The 24761-nt window shown below is 37.8% G+C and overlaps 1 protein-coding gene across 1 annotated transcript; it reads right to left on the reverse strand.

Annotated features, from left to right (window-relative positions):
• Positions 1 to 5788: 5788 nt before the first annotated feature.
• On the reverse strand, positions 5789 to 23715 carry Uvrag (UV-resistance associated gene). The gene is made up of 10 exons (XM_028184615.2): positions 23406 to 23715; positions 18310 to 18457; positions 14599 to 15701; positions 13646 to 13814; positions 12256 to 12428; positions 11504 to 11724; positions 10375 to 10539; positions 9597 to 9723; positions 7594 to 7683; positions 5789 to 6671 (listed from the first exon to the last, which is right to left on the reverse strand). The coding sequence occupies exons 1-10, from the start codon at positions 23478 to 23480 to the stop codon at positions 6144 to 6146; spliced, it is 2799 nt and encodes a 932-aa protein (XP_028040416.2). The 5' UTR covers positions 23481 to 23715; the 3' UTR covers positions 5789 to 6143.
• Between the last annotated feature and the right edge of the window lie 1046 nt (positions 23716 to 24761).

Consider the following 24761-nt stretch of genomic DNA (forward strand, 5'->3'; position numbering starts at 1 on the left):
GAACAGGACGCGTGCCGGTCGAATTCTATTTATATTTTTGCTGGGCGGCCATTGCGACCAAGGAAACTTGAGCTATTCGCGCTCGTGTTTCTTTAGTAACTATTTCGAGGTGCAGCTCACTTTATATTGGACATACAGATTATTTTCAAATGGGAAATCACAATCTGGGGATTTTATAAGTTTCAGCTTTTATTCTTTGACCACGATTCCCCAAATGTCGTGAGTCAATGCCCTAATAATCATCCGATTATTTTATCAAACATTATAAATTAAATCATTATGAAACATATTAAATTCTGTAGCCACATGGAAATCCACGTGCTTTTAAAAATCAAGATTTACTAAGACGTACTAGTATAGTTTATAGCCAAATTGTTACTTTGCTTATAACGTACATAATGGTAGGCAGCGGCTTGGCTCTGCCCTTGGCATTGCTGAAATCCATGGAAGGCGGTAACCACTCACCATCAAGTAGGCCGTACGCTCGTCTGCGTACACGGGCAATAAATAAAAGAAAAAAATAACAACGTTTTTCCTCTACCTAATTTTTGGCAGCCTAAGGGGCTATTCCAACTACGCACAGACCGGTAGGTGAGCTCAGAGGCTCAAACCGCGAGAATTGCTAACACTAGCCCTAGCAAGAGTAGTGCTTCGCTGAATCTACCACCGGATCGGAATCGCCACCCATTGAAATGATCCGGCGAGAACCTCAGTGGGTTGTATCTGTGTGCTAGTTCACAAGAGGACACTGACCGGTGTTTGAGGGTCCTATAAGCATCGAAAATCGATTCGCGGGATCCGACAAAATATGTTTCTGGGAACGGCCACTATGCGTTTCCAAGTCACTTGAGTAAGATATGTAATCAGCAGTAGCCACGATAAGAGGGTTATCGTGTCGAAAAATTTTGTAATTTTGGCGATTTATATTTACACCTCACCTGAAACACGGCTAGATATAATCATTGTGTTTATTACGTATTATTAGATAATGATTACATTATTTATTTAGATTGGTAAATTATATAACCACGAATCGTACTTGGCTCTGCTCCTGGCATTGCTGAAGTCCATGGGCGACGGTAACCACTCACCATCAGGTGGGCCGTATGCTCTTCTGCCTACAAGGGCAATAAATAAATAAAAAAATTATAAAGGCTATTGTCGAATTTTGTTCACGTGGCACCACTATTAATAAGATTATGAAATAAAAAGAAATCGAAATAAATAAGTGTATTTATAACAAATATCTACTTAAAGCAATACAAAAACAGAGGTATTCTTTATCGGTACCATTTTCACAATCGCCCAATGGAATCATTGGATATTATATTCTCGGCATAACAAGAACAAGGTCGAATTTATATTATGTACAATCGAACTTTTTATACAATTTGTATTTTATGTATAGTTTTTAAACCAATAATTTAAAGAATTATTCCATATGGTCGCCGTAATCATGGACACCCTTATCCCTGTCGAGAATGGAGTTCTAGTCGCGGTTTAAAATTTAAAAGTTCTTCAGTGACGAAAATGGTGGCGGTAGGACCTCTTGCGAGTCTGCACGGGTAGGTACCCCACCCTGCCTATTTCTGCCGTGAAGCAGTAATGCGTTTCGGTTTGAAGGGCAGGGCAGCCGTTGTAACTATACTTGAGACCTTAGAACTTATATCTCCAGGTGGGTGGCGCATTTACGTTGTAGATGTCTATGGGCTCCAGTAAGCACTTAACACCAGGTGGGCTGTGAGCTCGTCTACCCTACTAAGCCAAAAAAAAAAAAACATTCATGATAAATAATTTGCTACGCTAGCATTGTTTTGTTAAGTTTCTGATTTGTAATTTGCTCTTTCACTCTATAGCTGGATACTATTTCAACTTGTCCCCTATACAAGACGATCATCCTTACCTTTAGCCTCAATAATAATAAAAAAACACTCAATTGAGTCACGAAATAATTCGTTTAACAATATTCTTTTTTAATTATCAATTTATTAAAAATTTTGTTACACGTCTCAATCAATCTTAGTATTTAGTTAACATAACATATTTAAGTTACTAAATTATCAAACAGATAAATAGAAGTAGGTACCCTTATCTCATTTTAATAGCTTCTAGAAACTTCCGATCTTTTATCGCTTCGAAACCTTACAGTAACAGTTAACAGAGTAGGAACTTTATTCATAAGAACAGTGTGCTTAGTGAGTCTTTTTACTTTTCGATCGCGTAAACGTTTCCGTACGTTTGCCGCTAGTGGCGCTGTTCCAACTTCACACAAATTCGAGTTAACTTTTACGCTATCGAGAACGTTAAAAACTCGCCCTGAGCACACAGATAAAAAATAAAAAATTGAGCTAGCTACACCGAGGACTTTTTGGCGGGAATGCGAGGAGTGAAGTTGTGTGATTTGTTTTATTTTGTCTATTTAGTGTTTCTTCGGGTTTAAATGTGTAATAATAGTGGTTTATTGGCTGTTTAATATCTGTGAAAGTGCACAAATGTGGGAAAATGAAACAAAGCCGCTGGACGTAACTTCTCGGGATCCTCCAAAAAGTCCACTGAAAAAATCTTAGTAAATGACCACCATTTTACTGAGATTATATTTCATCCCATATCATCTCATTTCATTTCATTTAAATTCATCCCAGTTGATTGATGTCCCAAATTAATCATCTTCATTCCATTTCACTCCATAATATAATTTTTCATAAAAATATGAATATAAATTAAAATAAGACATGACTTAAAGGTCTCAGTTACCAGGTCATAAAATCCCTTAAAAAAAATAGCTACACCGAAGTCAATAATAATGTTAATACACCCCTACCACATGCGATAGTACGTCTTTATTGTAATACTAGCGGCCCGCTCCGGCTGCGCTCGGGACTTTAACAAAAATTTCAACGATATTTGAAGTTGTTTTATTTTTTTAAATAAAAGAACACTTATTGCGGCATAACTATAATAGTTAGACACGTGCTGTCGTGACACTTTTTCTAAATAATAATGTGTTCTACAAAGTCGTAGTACATTATTTTATTCTAACATAAATAGTTTTCGCAGGGCACGCGATGTAAAGAATATTTTAGGTAATTTCTTTACACCTTGGGTTACATTATTGAAGTTTTGGTAAAGATCCCTAATTTTTTTCAAGAAAGATTGCAGCCTATGTCACTCGGGAATAGTGTAGCTTCCAAACAGTGAAAGAATTTTTCAAATCGGTTCAGTAGTTTCGGAGCCTATTCAATACAAACAAAGAAACAAATCTTTCCTCTTTACAATATTAGTATAGATAATACACATCTACTTGAAGATTAATATTTTTCAAACGCCATTTTTTTTTTTAAATTGCTCTACGTCGATGGAGCCTATATTAAGATGTCGAAACGATAAACGAACGATCGTTCTTGCGAAATACGAAATCTAATTCATCTATATCGTATAGAAATTCTTAAACCGATTAAGAATTACTACGTTTGTAGAGCTATCGCTAAAAACAAAGTGACGAATACGGAAAGGCCACTTATCACAGTTTCATAATGAAATTAGAATTGCTTTCGATTGATTTATACCTACGCTTGAAAGGCAAACGTGACTAAGCGACAATGCGTGAACTTTACAGTAGACTAATTTAAAGTTGAAATTAATTTAAAATATATCTTTTTTTATTTTATTGCTTAGATGGGTGGACGAGCTCACAGCCCACCTGGTGTTAAGTGGTTACTGGAGCCCATAGACATCTACAATGTAAATGCGCCACCCACCTTGAGATATAAGTTCTAAGGTCTAAGTCTAGTTACAACGGCTGCCCCGCCCTTCAAACCGAAACGCTTTAGGCCTAGGCCGCACTACGGTGAAACCGCAGCGGTTATTAACAGTGTGAGTTTATGAAACACGAAAACGAATACAAGCGGCCGCACTTGCGGTTTTTTCCCGCGACTGATTTTAAAACCGCGAAATGTTACAAAATTGTCGCGAAAAAAACCGCAAGAAAATTTGTAATCCATAGAACTAGGTATCCGTGCACGCACTATGCGTAACCGCGGGCGGTTTTTTGAAATGTCAAATACATTTGCGAAATTTTGTTTCCATGAAACTGGCTACTGACATCTGATAGTAAATGAAAAATTTCTCTAGGGGTTTCCTTAAATTTTGATATTTCTTATGAAAGAAACCTTTCTTAAATCTACGGCTAGAAAGTGGATGGACCCAACATTTGTGAAATTTTCGTTGTCTTTTTATCTATTTCTTAGTACCAGAGCAACACTGTTACTGCTCTTTTGAAATTTATCCATCTTCAAACTGTCAAAATCGCCGGCGAATTTGCGGTTAATAATTGTAGTGTGTGCGTCTTTTAAGCGGTTTCGCGGTTACAGCGGTTAACCGCTCCCGGGAAAAAACCGTAATGCGGCCTAGGCCTTACTGCTTCACGGCAGAAATGGGCGGGGTGGTGGTACCTACCTGTGCGGACTCACAAGAGGTCCTACCACCAGTAAAAACCTGAGAAATACCCGAAAAAAATTCTATTTTAACGAATCTAGCTGTAGGATTGAAATGATTTTAATAGACCTAGATATATATATATATTTTTGCGCATCGAATATGGTTATTGCCTATCATTTATGTAAAAAGCAGTTATTGTCGCTTAGTCACGTTTGCCTTTCAAGCGTCGATACGATTTTAGCGTTAAGATTACGATTGGACAATTTTTCATTTCGCATTCACTCACATTCACACAACATATTACGTATAAGTAGATTTATTTTCATTCGAACATGGCTAATAGGTAAACTTAATATCAGGTGTTATTGGTTATACAAATTACCAATTATTTTTATTACAGGTTTGATTCTTGACATCTTCACGGTGGAGGTCCTTCGTGAAGACTTGTCAATTAAGTACATATTTTATAAAAAAAAACACGTGTGGCACTCGGGGACTGCCGCGGTAAAGCTATTGCATAGCATTTTTTTTTATCAAGTTAAGCAATTATAATTAGATAATAATTTAATATTAAAACAATAATAAAATAAGACCACGCTATATTTATAAACATTAACAAAAGCAAAACATTAACTGTCCCCTTTACACTCGTAAGCTAGAGCGCGCGAGAGAGAGATGGACTGACTTTTCACAATGCGCATGCAGTGCGAAGTCACGCCGCGCGCTTATTCACAAACACTACACAAGTGCAACGTGTGAATGTGTTGAACGCGAGCTACATGGTAGACGGAATGGGGGGTGTTAGGTTTTATTTTCGTTACGGAATTTCTTGATTCTGACAGAACTCAGACTTCTGAATGACAGAACTCTTCAGACAGAGTCTGACAGAGTTCTGTCTCATGCGAGGTTTGGATGCTGGTTGTTGAGCGACAGGAGGTTTGTCGGTTCAACTCCGACATACCCCGCCCTCCATCCCCAGTGGAGGGCGGAAGTCCGGTGATTTCCTCCTGACAAAAAAAAGGCTCTTGATATATTATTATATGTTTACGTACAAACTGCGATAATACGATCAATTTACATGGACCGATCATATATATTAATATCACCTTTATTATGGGTCTATTAAATCGGTTATGGCTTTTATAATCCGACTAAATATCAAAATGAGGTGCATTCGAATTGACTTATTTATACTACGATAATTTTAATTCGGTCGTATTTTATAATATTATCCTTATGAAAAATCAGCTATTAATCTATATTATTTGCTTCTGAAGTCGAGTAATGTTCAAATACTTTTTTAGGATATGTATTATCTGACACGAAAAGGGATAATTAGTGAAAATCATCCTTAAGAGTTGGTCAATTTATATTAAATTTAAAACAATTTAATTTTAACAATAACTTGAAAACTACTATATAAATAGTAATAAAATAAACACGCTGTATATTTTTAACATAACCTCTTCAAATTATCTTCGTGATAAACAACGCTATTTGAGTCAGTTAAGTAACCTTAACAACACGCACAAACATAAATTTTGGTTACAAAGCCAATATTATTCGGCGTAATTTATTAAAAAAACAAAACATATCAAACCTTTTTTTTATTTTTGCATTCATCAACAACAACACTTTTGGCTAAATAACAAAAAAAACTGTCCAATCGTATACATTCAAACTATTTGACGCGGGCTGTCAATCTGTCAATCGTTGTGCCTGTCACTTTGACAGCTCTGCCCCGTGTCCAAGATGGCCTCAGCGCTGGGAATGACGATCACGTCCCTAACATTGTTCGCACAGACTATATCACATTCGCCGTTTTCGTTCCTAACGCAATCACTACAATCCAGGTCCTCTATATCACTGGCGCGCCTCTCCATGTACTCTGCTATGTCGATGGCGTTTGACGAGCAAAAATCATTAATTTCGTTGCATATTTTCTTTACATTATCACTCAGTTCCACGTCACCGTTGTTACTCGTGAGCCTGACCAGCTTCTCGCCGTCGCCTATAATGAAACTGACATTGACAGCTCCGTCTGCAGTGACATTGACAGCTCCGTCCGTATTGACGTTGACAGCGTCGTTCGTCAGCGTCGGAATGGCGGAATCGGAGCTGTGAGTTTTGAGAGTCGACGCCGCCTCAGAATTGCCCTGGGACAGCTTCATGTTGTAAATGTTCGATTCGCTTCCCATTATCGATGTAGTGGATTGATCGAACGTCGGTGTTTCCTGGGAATGAAATTATTAATTATTATTAAATATTAATAATTATTTAATACTGCATAGTTATCAATATAATGTTTGTGTTGGTTATATTGTTGTCTACTTATGTGGATACATCGTTTTTTTTTGTTTCCTGATACTCTGAATTTATCGATAACTTTATAATATCGATAAATACCGATAATATCGATAAATTTATAACTCGTAATTTACAATATAAAGAACATTAATTGGCACCTTGGTGCTTATTTAACTACTTTTTTCCTACCCATTAGCGTTACCCTAGCGTGTAGGTCAGTTCACGGGGTTCAAACCGGACGCGTTGATAACACTGGCGCTAGCAAGAGCCGTGCTTCGCAGAATCTACCACCGGATCGGAAAAGCGACCTACTGAGAAGATCCGGCGAAAAACTCAGTGGGCTGTGTCTGTGGGTTAGTTTACTCGTAGAACCCTTCGTCGTAAGCCGTTGATCAGAATTATAGTCTAAAAGAGACTGTTTAATTTTAAAAACTGATATAATAAATGTCTATAAGTCGTTCTAAGTATAAAAGTCATTTTCTTAAAAATTTTAATTAAGCCACTTTAATTTTAAACTTGCGGTATGACGATGGAATTGTGTCATCTCATTTACCTCTGAAATCATATTAGTTTTTGTATCAGAATTTCATATACAATTTCTTTGTTAAGCGTGTATTTCCATAGTTTAATCTCTACGATCGCAAAGCACGTATTTTTGTAACTAAGTTCTTCTTCTTGGGTTTTTTCTTCTTTTGAGTTCTTCTAATTGGAAGAGTTCTTCTAAAAAGTTCTAATTGGACCGTGTGTTGAGTCACTGAGCTGATAATATTCGAGTCAAATTTTGTTGTAAAACAAATATGAAGACGGAATGGATGAATGGATGGAACAGACTAGAGGGAACCAACTCACTTGGTCGTCGCGATAGCTACCGACGCTCTTCGAGTGGCGATGTCTCCGGAGGGTCGTGGCGGAATGTGGCGAGTGACCATCCAACGAATCCTGTGTTCAAAGAGAACGGACCACATATCAACACCGTCCTCGCGCACAGAATGCAACGATTCACAGGACCCAATAGTCCTGTCTTTAGAGCGAAAAGAACGAGCGATTCGCAAATAAACCTTTTCAAATTTTAATAATTTCTTATTATAAACCAGATAAACATACTGCCAAATAACATTTTTTATTATGAACGAGTTCACAACCCACTTGGTGTTAAGTGGTTACTGAAGCCCATAGACATCTACAACGTAAACGCGCCACCCACCTTGAGATATAAGTTCTAAGGTCTCAAATATAGTTACAACGGCTGCCCCACCCTTCAAACCAAAACGCATTAGTCGTATTAGTGTTTCACGGCAGAAATAGGCAGGGTGGTGGTACCTACCCGTGTGGACTTACAAGACAGTAAGTTCATTCTGTGTGATAAGAAGCTTAAAGAATAAGCAACATTTTTTTTTTAAATTTGAAGGTAGTTTCAACATAGCATTGAAATGTCGACGGAAACAACCACTTAGTCGTTGGTGACTGCGAAATCTGTAGACTATTCGTAACGGCTTATTGCTTAGACGTGTCAATAAGCTCACGATCCTCTTGGCATTAAGCGGTTATAGGAGCCCATTGATATGAGCAACGTTAGCGCCTCCATCTACCTTGAGACATGAGTTCTAAGTCTCAGTTCTATAGTGCATCATCTGCCCCACCCTTCAAACCGAAACGCATTACAGTTTCGCAGCGGGAAATACACATGTGATGGTACCTACCCGTGCGGGCACACAAGTCGCCCTACCACTAGTAAATTCCCCCCAAAAACCCAATAATAAAAATTGCAGGGAAACCAAAAGCTATCTACTCCACATTACTAGGGGTTGACTGGCGCGTAAGCTAAACTTAAAGTCCGCATTGCAGTTTCCGGATGGATGGCTCCGGAAGTCACTTAACGACAGGTGTGCCGTGAGCTCGTCTCGTTTACCGCAAAAACATACAGACAGCCGACATTTTTAATTACTTTAACATTTAGATATTTTTTATTAATTTAACTTGACTCCACATTGCAGAATGGTTCCCGGGTGAGTGAATTAGTGAACGATAAAGTGAATGAACGATTTATTAGACGCATGATCTTTATAAGAATCCGTTAGTTTATGTATACAAAAACAATGACAAACAAAGTGCATATTAAAAATTAAAGGTGCGTTTTATTTGGTATTAGAATAAACGGTTCGATGGTTTTAATTGAATTTCAATTAAGTTTACTCCATTGGAATAGCTGAAGAAGTTTTTTGTTGTAATGATATTTTTTCCAAATTTTGAATCATTAAATGGCTCGACTGTAAAGTTGCAAAAATGCCCCTTAAACCAAATAGGCTTTCACCTCTCGATATATCGTCTTTTCGCATTAAAAGTGTACAATTTCCAAAAATATTCGAAACTGAGTTAATATCCGGAATCATTTGGTATCACCAGTATTTTTCTCATAAATACTGTTAAAAGAGCATAGTTTAGTAGTAGTTTTTTTTTTAGTTTACCTATATTTTGACTACTATTAACAAAATTAATACATAATTTTATCTTACTTTAAAAGACAGATAATGTTACTGGTAAAAAATAAGTGTTGCAAAGATGATTAATATTAAAAATATCACATGTTAAACCTTTAAAACACTCTCCTGTAAAATTAGTAAGTTTTGAGATTATACAGCTTCAATGCGAGAAGACGATATATTATGTACATATAATATACGTATATAAGTCAGTTAATGATTATCTACAATAAAATCGAATTAACGACCATTTACATACCACGATCCAAGCTTAACAGATACGAAGCGAACGAACGAATGAACTATGAACGAGTGAACTATGAACGAGTGAACTATGAACGAGAACGAATGAGTGAACGGACAGAAGCATACCTTGAACCTATTAAACGGCCTGTACTTCCCTCGGTCGGACGCGACCATACTGCGTAAGGATTGGGCGCGCGGACAGTCACCGTCCGACAGCCAACGGTTACTGCCAAACAGCTTCGACGACTCAGACCTGCGGGAATAATGTCTTCGTTCTTCATCTTCACACATAGTATAGTTTTAGTAACGAATAAAATTTAATAGAAGAATTATTTTAATTATATACCTTGTCTCATACATTGAACATAGGATGTTTTAAGAAAATTGACTATAAATAAGAAGGATTGTGAGGGTATCAAATGAATGTAAAAATAAGATATCATCTATTTAGATTTTCATTGAAAGTTTTAAATCAACACGTTATAAAAAAAGTATAGACCATTTAAGATATTAATTTTAAATAAAAAACTTTTTCGTTAATAACATCATAATGCAACTGACATTAAAGTTTCAGAGCACAGAGTATATAAAAATAGAGGCTAAATTGCATATGTGTAGGTAACGAAATGAATTATTTTTTATTAGACTTTTTTTATTATTTACTGCGGGTCGTACGGTTTATGCATTTTCCACTACTAGTGTGGAAAAGGTAGGGAAACCAGTTCCATTTAGGAATCAATTGGAAAGTTCGAAATTTGGAGAGGATATGTGATAGGTTTAGGGTAGGTTCCATAGAAAAATGTTTTCGTTGTAATCAGCTAAAATATTCCTCAAAAAAGTTTTTCATAAATAATAAAAAAAAAAAAAATAGTCTGTGCCCTAACAAGCAAATCTGTCAACTTACATATTACAGGGCGTTATCAAGAGCCTCTGCAGGTTCGCTAGGGTCGGTCCTATATCCGTGACGGGCAGCCCTCGGCCCCACATCAGCTGGGCTATGCACTTGTTTAGCAGGAAGAGCGCGTACCGGAACAGCGTGGTGTCGCCGCCACGAGCGAAGAGTGGGATGCTGGGACAGAGGAGACATTGCTGTAGAGGCTGGTGGAGCAGCACGCAGCTACCCTCAGACGTGTTTTTTTTAATTGCTTAGATGAGTGGACGAGCTCACAATCCATCTGGTATTAAGTGGTTACTGGAGCTCATAGACATCTACAACGTAAATGCGCCACCCACCTTGAGATATAAGTTCTAAGGTCTCAGTATAGTTACAACGGCTGCCCCACCCTACATACCGAAACGCATTACTGCTTCACGGCAGAAATAGGCAGGGTGGTGGTACCTGCCCGTGCGGACTCACAAGAGGTCCTACCACCAGTAATTACGCAAATTATAATTTTGCGGGTTTGATTTTTACTACACTATGTTATTCCTTCACCGTGGAAGTCGGTCGTGAACATTTGTCGAGTACATATTTCATTAGAAAAATTGGTACTCGCCTGCGGGATTCGAACACCGGTGCATCGGTAGAAACGAATGCACCGGACGTCTTATCCTTTGGGCCAGTTACATCCCGCCCTTGTAATATATAACACTCTTTGTTTATTGTCTAACTTTTGTTATTGCTTAAAGTCTGTGGTCAAATTAAGAATAGGTTAATATTGTTTGTCTTTAATATTATTTGTCTATAGTGTAGTCTTGGCGAAATCTGTGATTAATCTGTACTAATATATAAATCTACAGTGATTTTTACGGATGTTCCGTTACAACTACTGAACCATGCATCCGATTGACTTGAAACTTGGTATTCATGTAGAAAATACATGTACTTAATTGATAGGCTAATAGTTATATGAGTGTTGGACTCCCTAATAATAATAATGACAATAAATAATAATGTTAATTTTAAATGCCCAGCGAAGCGGGCGAGTACGGCTAGGGACGTATAATAGGCTTTGACAATAGAACTTTAATTGATTGAAATTATTGTCGAATTTCGACTATAGAGGGACTATTAGTTCAAATAAAAAGCTCACTTTGGATCTGGGAGATCGGGTGTTTCGTCCAGTATCTTGCTGGCGGATCCGAGGAGGGTTATCTTGTAGCGCAGGGGCTGGTTGAGCAGGGAGGCCGCCAGACACGTGGCCTGCGCTACGAACCCCGCCGCCACGGAGTCGCTCACGGGGGTCGCTCGGGTGCTCTCGTCCCCGCATATGGGCAACGGAACGTTTACTATTGACCATTTGGATGGGCCTCTCTGCAACACGCAACTTTGAATATTTATATATATTTTACTGGTGGTGGGACCTCTTGTGAGTCCGCACGGGTAGGTACCACCATCCTGCCTATTTCTGCCGTGAAGCAGTAATGCGTGTCGGTTTGAAGGGTGGGGCGGCCGTTGTAACTACACTTGAGACTTTAGAGCTTTATCTCAAGATGTGTTGCGAATTTACGTTGTAGATGTCTATGGGCTCCGGATGTCTATGACCACTTAACTGCAGTGAGCTGTGAGCTCGTATGTCGAGCCGCTAATTTATCAGTGCGTTTTCACACATCTTCCGTGTACCATCCGGCTTGGGAATGAACAAGATATTCTTAGCGCTAAGACATATCAGACTCACAAGAGGTCCTACCACCAGTTAAACACACATTACACCGGTATGAACTAATAAAGCCTCTGATGGGATATTTAAGGGCACCACGATCATATCGCATAGCGGTCACAGCCATTCTAACCCAGATACTGCGATGGCCATGACCACCACCACCACTGCCCCAGTCAACAGACCTCTTCCACGTAGAATATGTGGTGCAGCATCAGCAATAGCTCGCATCGCCTGTTCCTCAGGGCCGAGTGCGAGCGACCAGCCAGCTCCCGCAGAGCCCCGCAGTTCTGTCTCGTCTCCTTGAGCGAATCCGTGCGTCGCGATAACGTGTGATAGTTCTCCATTAATTCCGAACCTTAAGAAACAAAAGAAAAACCTTATATTCGCAAAAGATTACCATGCTAACAACTTAAAGCATAAAACCCCTGAGGATTCTACGAATACTCGAAAATAGCTATTTTGAAAAAAAAACAACAATAAGGCAATCCGTAGATTGGGGTGAATAGAGACTAGAGTTAGAATAGGGACAAATCTGGGTTGTCACAATGCTTTTGTGAGATTTAAATCTGTTGAATTGAAAAGGACCTTTATTTAGTTTTTATGAATATTAAATATGTATTTCAATTTAGTCATTAGAGTTTTGTAACTGATTAAAGATATTGAAAAGTTAATTACCTAATACCTATCTAACAACTAAACAGCGCCAGCCCTATCGAACAACTATTATCCCCATACGTGACCCAATTCACCCCAGAAGCCAAGGTAAATCAGGTCAAGCTAGTTTTTTAAGTTTATGTGTATATTTTTGAATGAACTATGTATAATAATGCATCATATATGAAGTTTTAAACCTCCGGAACCATTTTATTCTCAATTTTATCGGTATTATTCTAAGAAAAACCGCTAAAAATTTGTGTTGAATGCCATACTATTTTTTTTTAAGGAATTTTATGACTTTGTAACTAAGACCTTTAAGTCATGTCTTATTTTAATTTATATTCTTATTTTTATGAAAAATAACAATATGGAGTGAAATTAAATTAAATGAAGATGATTAATTTGAGACATTAATTAATTGGGATGAAACTAAATTAAATGAGATGATATGGGATAAAATATAATCTCAGTATGATGGTGGTCATTTGCTGTGATTTTTTCAGTGGACTTTTTGGAGGATCCCAAGAAGTTACGTCCAGCAGCTTTGTTTAATTTTCCCACATTTGTGGACTTTCAGATATTAAGCAGTTAATAAACCACCGTTATTACACATTTAAGCCTGAAGAAACACTAAATAGACAAAATAAAACAAATCGCACAACTCCACTCCTCGAGTTCTCGCCAAAAAGTCATACCATACTAATGTTGGCGTGTGTTGCCATACCAACAAATGATCACAATATACGTTGTGAATAAGTCATCACCAGCGATTTTTATCGGAAGCATAATTGCTTGCATGTTCTTGCAAGCATGCCAAATACTCTCTCTCCCCTTTATATATACATAAATTATTAACTTGTGCATATCTGTTTGTTTATTTATATTTATTTATATTAGCGAGCTCTGAGATCTTACCAACATCCTGATTCGCCTCGGACAATTTAGCGTGCCTCTCTTTCAGTCTTCTTATGTTCGCTAGCTTGCTGTCTCTTTCGTCTGATAATATTATACGTTTAAATCTTAATATCTCTATTTGTTTCGTCAGTCTCACGTGTTCGGCCCTTTGAAATGGTGATGGCTTTGTCTGGGGATCAGTAGTAATGTTTTTATTTATTTATTTTTATTGCTTAGATAGGTGGATGAGCTCACGGCCTACCTGGTGTTAAGTGGTAGCCGGAGTCCATAGCCATCTACAACGTAAATGACGCCACCTACCTTGAGATATGAGGTCTTAGTATAGTTACAACGGCTATCCCACCCTTCAAACCGAAACGCATTACTGCTTCACGGCAGAAATAGGCAGGGTGGTGGTACCTACCCGCGCGGACTTACAAGATGTCTTACCACCAGTAATTAAGCATATTATAATTTTGCGGGTTTGAGTTTTACTACACGATGTTATTCCTTCAAGGTGGAAGTGATCGCGAATATTTGTAAAGTACATATTTCATTGCATAAATTGGTATCTGCTAGCGGGATTCGAACACCGGCTCGGTCGCATCGCTAGTTACGAATAGACCGGGTGTCTTATCCTTTAGGCCACGACTTATCTATACTAATATTATAAAGCTGAAGAGTTTGTTTGTTTGAACGCACTAGTCCCTGAGACTACTGGTCCGATTTGAAAAATTATATCAGTGTTAGATAACCCATTTACCATCAAGGTAAGACCAATACAAGTGGAGCACCAATAAAGAATGTTTCAAAATAGGGGTTTAAAAAGCTCCTTAACATTCTATAATAAAAAAAAATTCACTTCCTACGTAAATTAAGTGGGGGTAAAATTTAGTGTTATGCCAAAGTAACTATTTCACGCGGACGGAGTCGCGAGTAAAAGCTAGTAAATTATATTTATGGAATTTACCTACCTTATAAGAAAGGAGATCGTTCAGTTTCAAAGTAAGTCTAGGTCCGTTTGACAGCGGCCTTTCTTCTTTGATCCTACCATTTTTAACATTCAAATCACTTTGTGACGCCGATTTTTCTCTATTCAAACTATTATCGTCCGGACTAAACAGATTTCTTTGTGATCTACTCTTGCCGCGCAACAAGAACTCTTTCTCGTCAGACGGGGACCGGCCGTCGGTCAGGGCGGACTTCTTGTAGATCCTCTCCTTGATCTCTTCGACCGCCTCTTGCTTCTTCTTTATCGAATACTGCAACAGATGCAGCTTCTGCAGCTTCGTCGCGTTGTAGCTCGGCCTGATCTCCGATTTCAAGAAATTCATGGTCATATATCGGATTTTCGGGATACCGTCCAATTCGTTTCGCAGGTCGTAATTCTCGGCGGTTTCGCTGCAATCGATTTTACTCTGCGACAGGTCCTCGTGGGACGTTTCCTTTGAGTAACTGTTGTATCTGTCCTCTGTGAATTCTTTAACGTCCATGTAATCAGGTGAATACTCATAAATATTACTTGGATTCTCTTTACGTTTACCTATTTCAACATTATTATCCCTTAATCTATTTTGGGTGATAATCAAACTAGCCGACGGTCGGATTGTTGGAAAGTTCTGATGAAACGTCTTTTCTATTGGACTGTGGCTTTTCGAGTACTCTTTATCCGGTTTCCTGCCGCGTTTACCGGGCGATATAGATCTCACATGGAGTAATTTAGAATCCGAAACCAATCTCGATTCTAAAGTAGTTCTCGATAGATTCGTTCGTCCCGACGAATCCGATGACAGCGACCCCTGATCCAATTCGTTCTCCGGGGGGATAACGTCTAACTTGAGACTTTTGTACGAGCAAAAATGACCGCCGTGCATTTGAAACACCAGCGTGTTGCATTTGAAGCAATCGGACGTGAAATTCGAGGCTAAATTCGCCCCTATATATCGGAGACCGCTAAAATAAACCCCCCAAGTCTGTATAACCGTATCTTGTGTGTTATTACAACTCTCCGTGGGGTGTAATGTGTGACACCATATCCTTATAACAACGTTCGTTGATGACATATTATGAGTTATTTCTGTAAGAGATAAAAAAAATATTGTTTTACGCATACGTCATTCGATTGAGATATCCGGAAAAATGAGTCACATCGGCAAAGTTTTGATAACTCCTAAACAAGTTTATTTCTGTTAATAAAAGTTGGGTTAATGATACGATAAGGTTTACTCTAATAATATAGTCATCGTTCTCGTCGAACCCGTCGCTTGCGACGAAGGGTTCGGCGAGTAAATTACCCGTCATGACCTATGCAAGTGTATGTTCGCTCATGCGACCCGCACAAACTTCTAACCCCTTCGAACCATTCAATCCCGTTTTACAGGATAGCCGTCAGAGACCCGTGGTTCGTCAGGAACGTCGACCTTCCCGACGACCTGGACCTAGAGTCCATCAGTAAGTATCTACAGTCGGCATTAATGCGCCATTTCGATAAAGTTGCACGACACGAGAACCCTCTCATCGTGGCCACCGGTAACTACATAGCCGATTTTGCGGACCAAATGGCAAACAGTCGACGTCGCCCAAAACACATCATTTCGGATCCTCCCGATCCATTTTTAGGTACCCCAAGCACCGGTCATCGTTCTCGTCGAAACCGTCGCTTGCGACGAAGGGCTCGGCGAGTAAATTAACCCACAGACACAGCCCACAGAGTTTCTCGCCGGGTCTTCTCAGTGGGTTGCGTTTCCGACCCGTGGTAGATTCTGCGAAGCACTGCTTTTGCTAGCAACGTCCCCAGATTAGAGCACCCGTGAACTCCCCTACTCGCCCGGTTACGCTGTCATAGCCCCCTAGGTTACCAGCTAGGTATAAAAAAAACTAATAATACGGAACGAAGCGAGTCGCATCGCCCGATACAAATGCATAGGTCATCTTATATTTTAGACCGCGATAACTTCGACTCTGCTAGTCGCGAAAATCGAAGAAACTACCATGTGTGGTGTATCGCCTTCAGGACATGACGGCAGCTTAATATCGCGACGTATACTACAACTTTTAAAAGCTTCCTTTTCCTAGCATTACGTGTTCGAAATTAATACTTTTAAGCTTGTACAGTATTCTTCGCTTTCGACATTACTATGTCTGTCTTGCAAGAGACTAAGGTCACAAATCTGCGGCCAAATTCTCGGGTTTCATGCGATAATGTTTCAACTACGCTTTGATCGATTTCTGGGCGCAATCTAATGCGAACATTTCTTTCCTCGTACACACAAAAGTACGCACAAGAACGCTCATTATCTTAGCACATTTGCAAGACGAAACATTAAACAGTCCCTTCAATCAAACTAAACAGCGCCGGCATTAATTATTTCTAGATAACTATTAACCTAATTACGTAATACGCAATTGAACACAATTATGAGTCATTTTAGTGACACATTTACCAGCATAATGTAATTTACACTCACATTGTCGTAATTTACTTTGTAATTTAAAACGGAATGCCGCCGTACCAACACAAAAATAGTTTTTGGCCCGTATTATAAGCGTCGAATCAACAAAGGCTACCCATTTTAATGACATTAATCAAATGCAATGGTTCAATTTTTTATCACTGCACGGGTACCAGTAAAATATATCCAATTCCTGACCTGACCTAGTAAGTAGTATTGGCTAGTGACACGTTTTGCAAGCCATCACAGATATGCAAACACCCCCCTGCCTATTTCTGCCACGATGCATTCTTGTTCAATATACAATGTATATAAATAATAAATATTTACTAACAATCACCCCGCGTTAACTGGTCCCGTGATAAGTTCGTAAAGAACTTGCGTTACAGGTACCAGATAACGGAAATAAATGTAAGATTTTTATTTTACACATACATACATTTAACATACATACATAACCCCGGAAAAGACATTTTTATATTTATCATACAAATATCTTCCCTTGGCGGGATTCGAACCGGCGAACCCCTTGTGTAGTAGGTAACCATGTCAGTTACCACTACACCAGAGAGCCGTTATTGTCAGTCACAATACGAATTCTCATTCGACTCAATCAATCAATCCATGGGCAATAAACTCACTTAAAGTCATGTGTCATAGATTTGTCCGAAAACATGGGACTATTTCGCATTATATTATATCGTCTTCGGTTTTCGCGATTTGTATACACAATTAAAAGTAATTTAAAGGTTTAATCTATTTTCTTATTGTCGTTACACTATTTGTTACAATTAATTCAATTATAAAACTAATTTTGATTAATCTTATCTTATATATTATATAAAAATAAAAAATGAATTGCTGTTCATTAATCTCGCTAAAACTCGAGAACGGCTGGACCGATTTGATTAATTTTAGTCTTGAATTATTCGTGAAGTCCAGAGAAGGTTTAAAAGGTAGATAAATATGAAAATGATCGGAAATAAACAAAAATAACAATTTTGTTTTCCCTTTGATGTGTCCCCCGTCGGACGGATTCCTTTTGTTTGTTTTAAGTTTATTTTATACATAAGTTTAGGTCTTTTATTTATCGATTGGGGCATTACGAAGTCTGCCGGGTCAGCTAGTAACGTATAATATTGAAGTTATTCCGGAGCCGCCTTCCATTATTTTGAGTGGCCCAATTCCTAAGCTAAACAAGGAATCATTTGTCATCTATCACGGTTACTCTACCAGAGTCGATCTCTTTCCATTTCGGATGCGGCGAGCATATCCTCTCGCTGGTGTAAAACGGGGCAGACATGGTGGTGTGATGCAGGGTTAAGTAGAAACTGCACTGGACCGGGTAAGATTCAGGTGGTCGTATATTGTAGCCGACGATCTGAAAGAGAAAATGTAAGTTTGTTATTACTGGTGGAATTGTAGACACTTGCGAATATGTATCGCTATGCCAACTACTTTATACCGTGAACAAATTCTTTGAAAATTTTTTTTTTTTTTTTTATTGCCTTTGTAGGCAGACGAGCATACGGCCCACCTGATGGTAAGTGGTCACCGTTGCTCATGGACGTCAGCAATGCCAGGGGCAGAGCCAAGCCGCTGCCTACTAAATGTAAATAAAAAAAAATTCAGTACATGTCAAAGGTTCATGTCCATGATCTCAGTTATCTGTTAGTGTCAGAAAAAGACATTCATCTGATTAAATATTTGATTAATTATGAATTAACTGTTCAAATAATTTAACATTAGCAAAAGCACCTTTTTTATTGCTTAGATGGGTGGACGAGCTCACAGCCCACCTGGCGTTAAGCGGTTACTGGAGGGCATAGACATCTACAACGCAAATGCGCCACCCACCTTGACATATAAGTTCTAAGGTCTCAGTATAGTTACAACAGCTGCCCCGCTCTTCAAACCGAAACACATTACTGCTTCACGGCAGAAATTGGCAGGTTGGTGGTACCTACCCGTGCGGACAAAAGGTCCTACCACCAGTAAAAACTTTAAGCCTTTAACAGATAATAAGGAAAGCCAACACGCAAACTCATTTGAAAATGTTATTTTAGGCAGCGGTTTAGCTGTACCCTTAGGATGGCTGATATCTATAAGCGACCGACCGTTTTTTTTTCCACACTAAAATAATGCACAATATCTTCATAATCAGAATAATCTTACGATTGTTTTATTATTAATGTTATCATTCAATTTGAAATGTTAAAGGTGCATTCGTAACCGGGCGAGAAATTACGGCGTTGTTGTAATCGCAATACGAAGTTGCAATTCATAATCATATTAGACATTCATTCATTAGGCATTACGAGTAATACTAGACTTTGTAGATGAGATGCTTTAGTTTTTAATTTTTTTTATTGCTTAGATAGGTGGACGAGCTCACAGCCCACCTGGTGTTAAGTGGTTACTGGAGCCCATAGACATCCACAACGTAAATGCGCCACCCACCTTGAGATATAAGTTCTAAGATCTCAGTATAGTTACAGCGGCTGCCCTACCCTTCAAACCGAAACGCATTACTGCTTCACGGCAGAAATAGGCAGGGTGGTGGTACCCACCCGCGCGGACTCACAAGAGGGACCTACTGGTGGTAGGACTACCACCAGTAGTTTGAAGAGTTTGTATGTATTTTATTGGCTTTACTGATTTTACTGGTTGACTCGGTGGTGCAATAATTAGCGCTCCTGACTCTTGTGCCGAGGCCGAGGGTCGTGGGTTCGATTCCCGCGTCGGGCAAACAATCGTGTGATGAACAGGTTTGTTCGCTCTTTGTCTGGGTGTTAGTATCTATATATGAATGTCGGAGAAACCGCATCATTAAGACCATCGTCAGATATCATAGGAGCGAATAGGGTGATCGAGTTAAGAGAAATATTGAGCACACAAAAGACGTTTTTTGTCTTAGAATAACTTAGAAATCTTCAAACAAATGACAGTTCTTAGGATGGAGGCATCGCTCTTGAAGGCTGGTTGATAAGTGTAATGGCGTCTATGCGCGACTCCATCGGCTAGGCTCTGTCGTAGCACGAAGTTAGCCGAGCCCCGACGTCATTACGATCGTGTTGTCACCTCCCCGAAATCGTGCTGCGCTACGTGTTGCTACCAAAATTAGCCCTCAGACACAGCCCACTGAGTTTCTCGCCGGATCTTCTCAGTGGGTCGCATTTCCGATCCAATGGTAGATTCTGCGAAGCACGGCTCTTGCTAGGGTTCGTGTTAGCAACGTCGTCAGGTTTGAGTCCCGTGAGCTCACCTACTAGTTAAGGTTCCGCTGATATAGCCTCTCAAGGCTATCAGCTTAGGTAGGAAAAAATAAAGCTACCAAACTAATGACCGTCTCCGACACGTATATATCTCAGTGTCTGGTACCCATAACACCGAGAATCCAAAATTGGGACGGGTTGACCGTGCGTGATTTGTTTCCATGTATTTATTTTGGAAAATATATTCAATGTTATGATATTTATGATTCAAATTGCCTATTTTCGGCTAGGCTATCTACAAAAAAAATATTATCGGGTTCCTTTTCTTTTTAATTGCCGTATCGGCAGACGAGCATACGGGCCACCTGATGGTGAGTGGTTACCGTCGCTCATGGACTTCAGCAATACCAGGGGCAGAGTCAAGCCGCTGCCTACCGTTTAATACTCTCCACAAGCCTCGTTTGAAGAAGGACATGTCCTACCACGATTTTCACATTTCACTATATCCAAGCGGTGCAAGCTAATGCTAAGCACCAAGACCACACGATAGTAGTCTACCCACAGTTATTACTAATGGTGTACTTTTTCATATTCGTTTTTAATCTACAATTCATAGGAATCTTCTTTTATTTTTTACTAGCAGACAAGGCGAACTTCAAAATTTTACTTTATTTAACCATAGAACGTTTAGCTGTCAGTTGCGTTTTGTTATTCCATATCAGTTGCGTTTTTTTATACCACGTTTTATGTCACGTCACACGGGAACGTGATAAAAAGTACCCTATACCCTTCTCCTGGTTCTAAGCTAACTCCTCACCAATCTTCAGTCAAATCAGTTCAGCCGTTCTTGAGTTATAAATAGTGTAACTAACACGACTTTCTTTTATATACATATATATAGTTATAGATGTTTAGAAATTTTAATATATTGTTTAATTGTATTACACGAGACGTCGAAATATTTAAGACTCTTTTTAATCTTTAATATCACAACAATGCACTTTGCAGTTTTAAAGGTCACGGTAAAGTGTTTCTTGTGGACATTTTATTTTTGGGCACACTATTATCAAATTTTATACAAAACTTGTCTCTCCTTCCTTGTACCTGATATCATTAGAATACTCAATTCAAAATGTCTTAAATTAAATTAATATTGCAATACTCTAAAAATAAAAAATAATAAAACAGGTTTGTATTTTTCTAGTAATAAGGCAACCTTGACTTTTTGATAATTCTAATAATAAGTACATTACATGTATAAAATTAGCCTTCGTTCGATAATGAAATTGGTCATTTGTTGTATTTTTGTATTATTATAATTTTGCTTTTTTTTGCTTTGACGGTTGGACGAGCTCACGGCCCACCTGATGTTAAGCAGCTACCGGAGCACATAGACATCTACAACGTAAATGCGGCCACCCACCTTGAGATATGAGTTCTAATGTCTCAGTATAGTTACAACGGCTGCCCCACATTAGCATTCAAATATGAATGTCATTTTAATGTTACAACATAATATTCTTCTTCTCAGTCGTTACGCCCTAGCGGTTGTTATCATTATGTAGCATTGGCTAGCCTGATTTGATGTACATCACGATATTCTCCAATCTCTCGAAAAATTATTATCACATTATCCTATCTTTATTAGTCTAAAATATTGCTAATATAGTTATGTACACCACATTTGAATTTTTTTTATGGATCCCTTTCATACAATAGTTGTTTGAAAGAGATCGCTTGAAGCGATAAAGTCAGTCTTTGTACTTGTGATACATTATTACATGTTTTATTTTTATTAATTACTTTGGCGCCAAATAGAGAAAACACTTGAATACTTCAAAACTATCTTGGCTGGGTAATAACGGTACCTAGTTATCATTGGGAATACCAAAATTGTGGAAATTCCAGAAATCTTTAGAAAAACCATGTGTGCAATTCACACGTGGTAGAGGTGAAACCTTCTAAAATTAAAATACAATTATCCTAAACGTCTTAAGTATATGTAAAATTTTGTCATTAGTAAATAATTGTAAGGTAGCGCCCTCTGTGAATTGATATTTTAATTTCACGTATAATCCTAAATTAAAATTCACTACAAGAGCCTTCATACACACGTTAGTATTAAAAAATCTCACAGATGGCGCTGTATTAAATAGTATGTATATTTCTGTCTCATTCTTTTGTATTTGTGTCTCTTACCTGTCGTTTTTTCCGTTGCATCCGGTTTGAAATCACAACGATTCTAAAGAAGTTTTCACTTCAAAAAACTTACAATGTCGGATATTTTAGTAATTTGAATTATTCCATTACTTTATTGCAAATTTTATAACTTTTTTTTAATGATTAGTCGATTATGAAGGATGATCAAAAGATCTAGTGAGTTTTGCTGTAAGAGCATTTGCGAGACACACCCATTGTTAAATGGTTATCAGAACCCATAGATATCATAAAGCGAATATTGTATACTTTCAGATTAGTTCAGATATGAGGTCTAAGTTTAATTTATATAATATAACAGCTGTCAGCCCTTGAAAATGGAATTTATTACTAGTACAGAGTAGAAATAGCCACTGTGGTGTTGCCTACTAGAGAGGACATAAGATGCTTTACGACAGCAACAATGATGTACTAGTAAGAAGTAGCCTCCTATCTACCAGAACAGTAATACAATTTACACTTTTAGATAATGACTCTACTCAATTATTATACTCAAATTACTTTAAAACAAATCAATGAAATGTTAGTAAGTCAAGGGTCATATGTTTTAATAATGATACAAGGATATTTCAGATAATTATTAAGGATATCATAATATATCATATTATGATGATAACAAGTTTTTTTTTTGTATGAACATAAAAAGAAAGTATAAAGATTTTAAATGAGTTGGATAGCGATTACCGCGTTTGTATTTCGAACATATAAATACACTATGTTAAGAAATTAATTTACGAAAATAAACTACAATTATGTATAAAGATTTAATTATTTTAAATTTACGATTATGGGAATGTTATTACAAACCACCTATCACGGCCTTCGTACGCTCGTAGTCATTATCGTAATTTGTAGGCGTTTGTTTGTAAGCTTCATGCTTGTTTATCACTTTATTACCTGAATTAGGCTTCTTAGGCGTAGCTGTTGTGTAGAAAGTGGAGTCCACTCCCTACATCTCGGTCTTCCGAACATTGTTCAACAATAAAATTAACAAAAATAATAGTTTACACAACAGCAAAAAGTACACTGTAACTTGCTAACAACACAAAATTATAAGCTTCACGCATTTTATGTATTATAACAGATTATTTATTTACAAGTAGTATTTATAATTAAAATTCATTTCCTTTTTACAGAAATAAACAAAAAATGCATTGTTCAGCTGATTTTATTAAATAAACGTCACTTTAAAATCAGTTACCAAACTAGTAAAGTGAAAACTTACCATAATAGTAGTACACATTTTAACAAAAAAATTAAGGTAAAGATTAAGTTTAAGAATTATAGCCCTTGATACGCAATAATGATTTTTTCTAAAATTTAGAAAAAAAAGAAATAGGTACAGTTTTACCTATTGATTATGATATTCTCATGTCCAAAATTTGAAATAAATTCTACCAAAGTTACAGAGGTTCTGTTGCTACTAGTTACAACATTAAGCAAATATTATTGTTTGTGTTTTGGCTTAAAGGTCTAGATACCAGGCCATCAACTCAAAAAAAAAGTTGTTTGTGTCTGCAACTGCTAGCTTTGTGAGAAAAGATTGTAGCTCAGTACGGAGGATAGACATAAAGAGTACCATCTCAGTGTATTAAAAAGTCCAAGAAAAAAAATTAAGGTGGCGCGATTATAGCAAGTGGAAGGATTTTAACGTCGCCATAAACTACCACACTTCCCTTCAATCCAATAAACTTCACTCTGTTTTTAGAACTGTTATGTTCATAATTATCATGTCCACTTCCTACACCAGCGCTGCTTCGGTGAGTCTTCAATAAAGAACTTGCTATTTAGGGGTGGACACTTTTTCAACTTATTGTCTTTACAAGATGGTACTTCTTACTTATATTCTCCATGATCAACAGAGAAATCAAAGGATCAAGAAACAGATAATAATATAACAATTTTCATTCTTTACTTCTAAGTTCTAAATCCTTGTTAACAATCAAAACAGATTTCAGAGATGCGGAATACGGGTGTAGGAAGTGGAAATGCCATGAGTATGGCAATTCTACAGAGAGTGAAGTGTGTCAATTGGGTTACAGTGAAGGTTATTTTCCGATGTATATTGCGAGCACTGTTCAGTGCTCTCACGGGAGAAATTCCTTAAGTTAGGGACTGACAGTATACAGTTGCAGTACTTATGGAAATATATGATTCATAAATCATCGCAATTTTTCTACCGTGAACCAGGTATTTTCGAAATAATGTGCTCTCAGTGCTTACTTTTACCGTTAATAAGCTCATTTCAAAAAT

The sequence above is a fragment of the Bombyx mandarina genome, chromosome 24 (assembly GCF_030267445.1).
Source record: "Bombyx mandarina strain Sakado chromosome 24, ASM3026744v2".
Lineage (NCBI taxonomy): Eukaryota > Metazoa > Arthropoda > Insecta > Lepidoptera > Bombycidae > Bombyx > Bombyx mandarina.

Excerpts from the sequence above, each read along its gene's own strand:
- Uvrag (XM_028184615.2), bottom strand. The coding sequence starts at position 23,480 with ATGTTCGGAAGACCGAGATGTAGGGAGTGGACTCCACTTTCTACACAA. Across the intron at positions 13,815-14,598 it reads ACGATCTCCTTTCTTATAAG|ACAAAGCCATCACCATTTCA; the intron begins GTAGGTAAATTC and ends ACTGATCCCCAG. Across the intron at positions 6,672-7,593 it reads GTAGCTATCGCGACGACCAA|GAAACACCGACGTTCGATCA; the intron begins GTGAGTTGGTTC and ends TTTCATTCCCAG.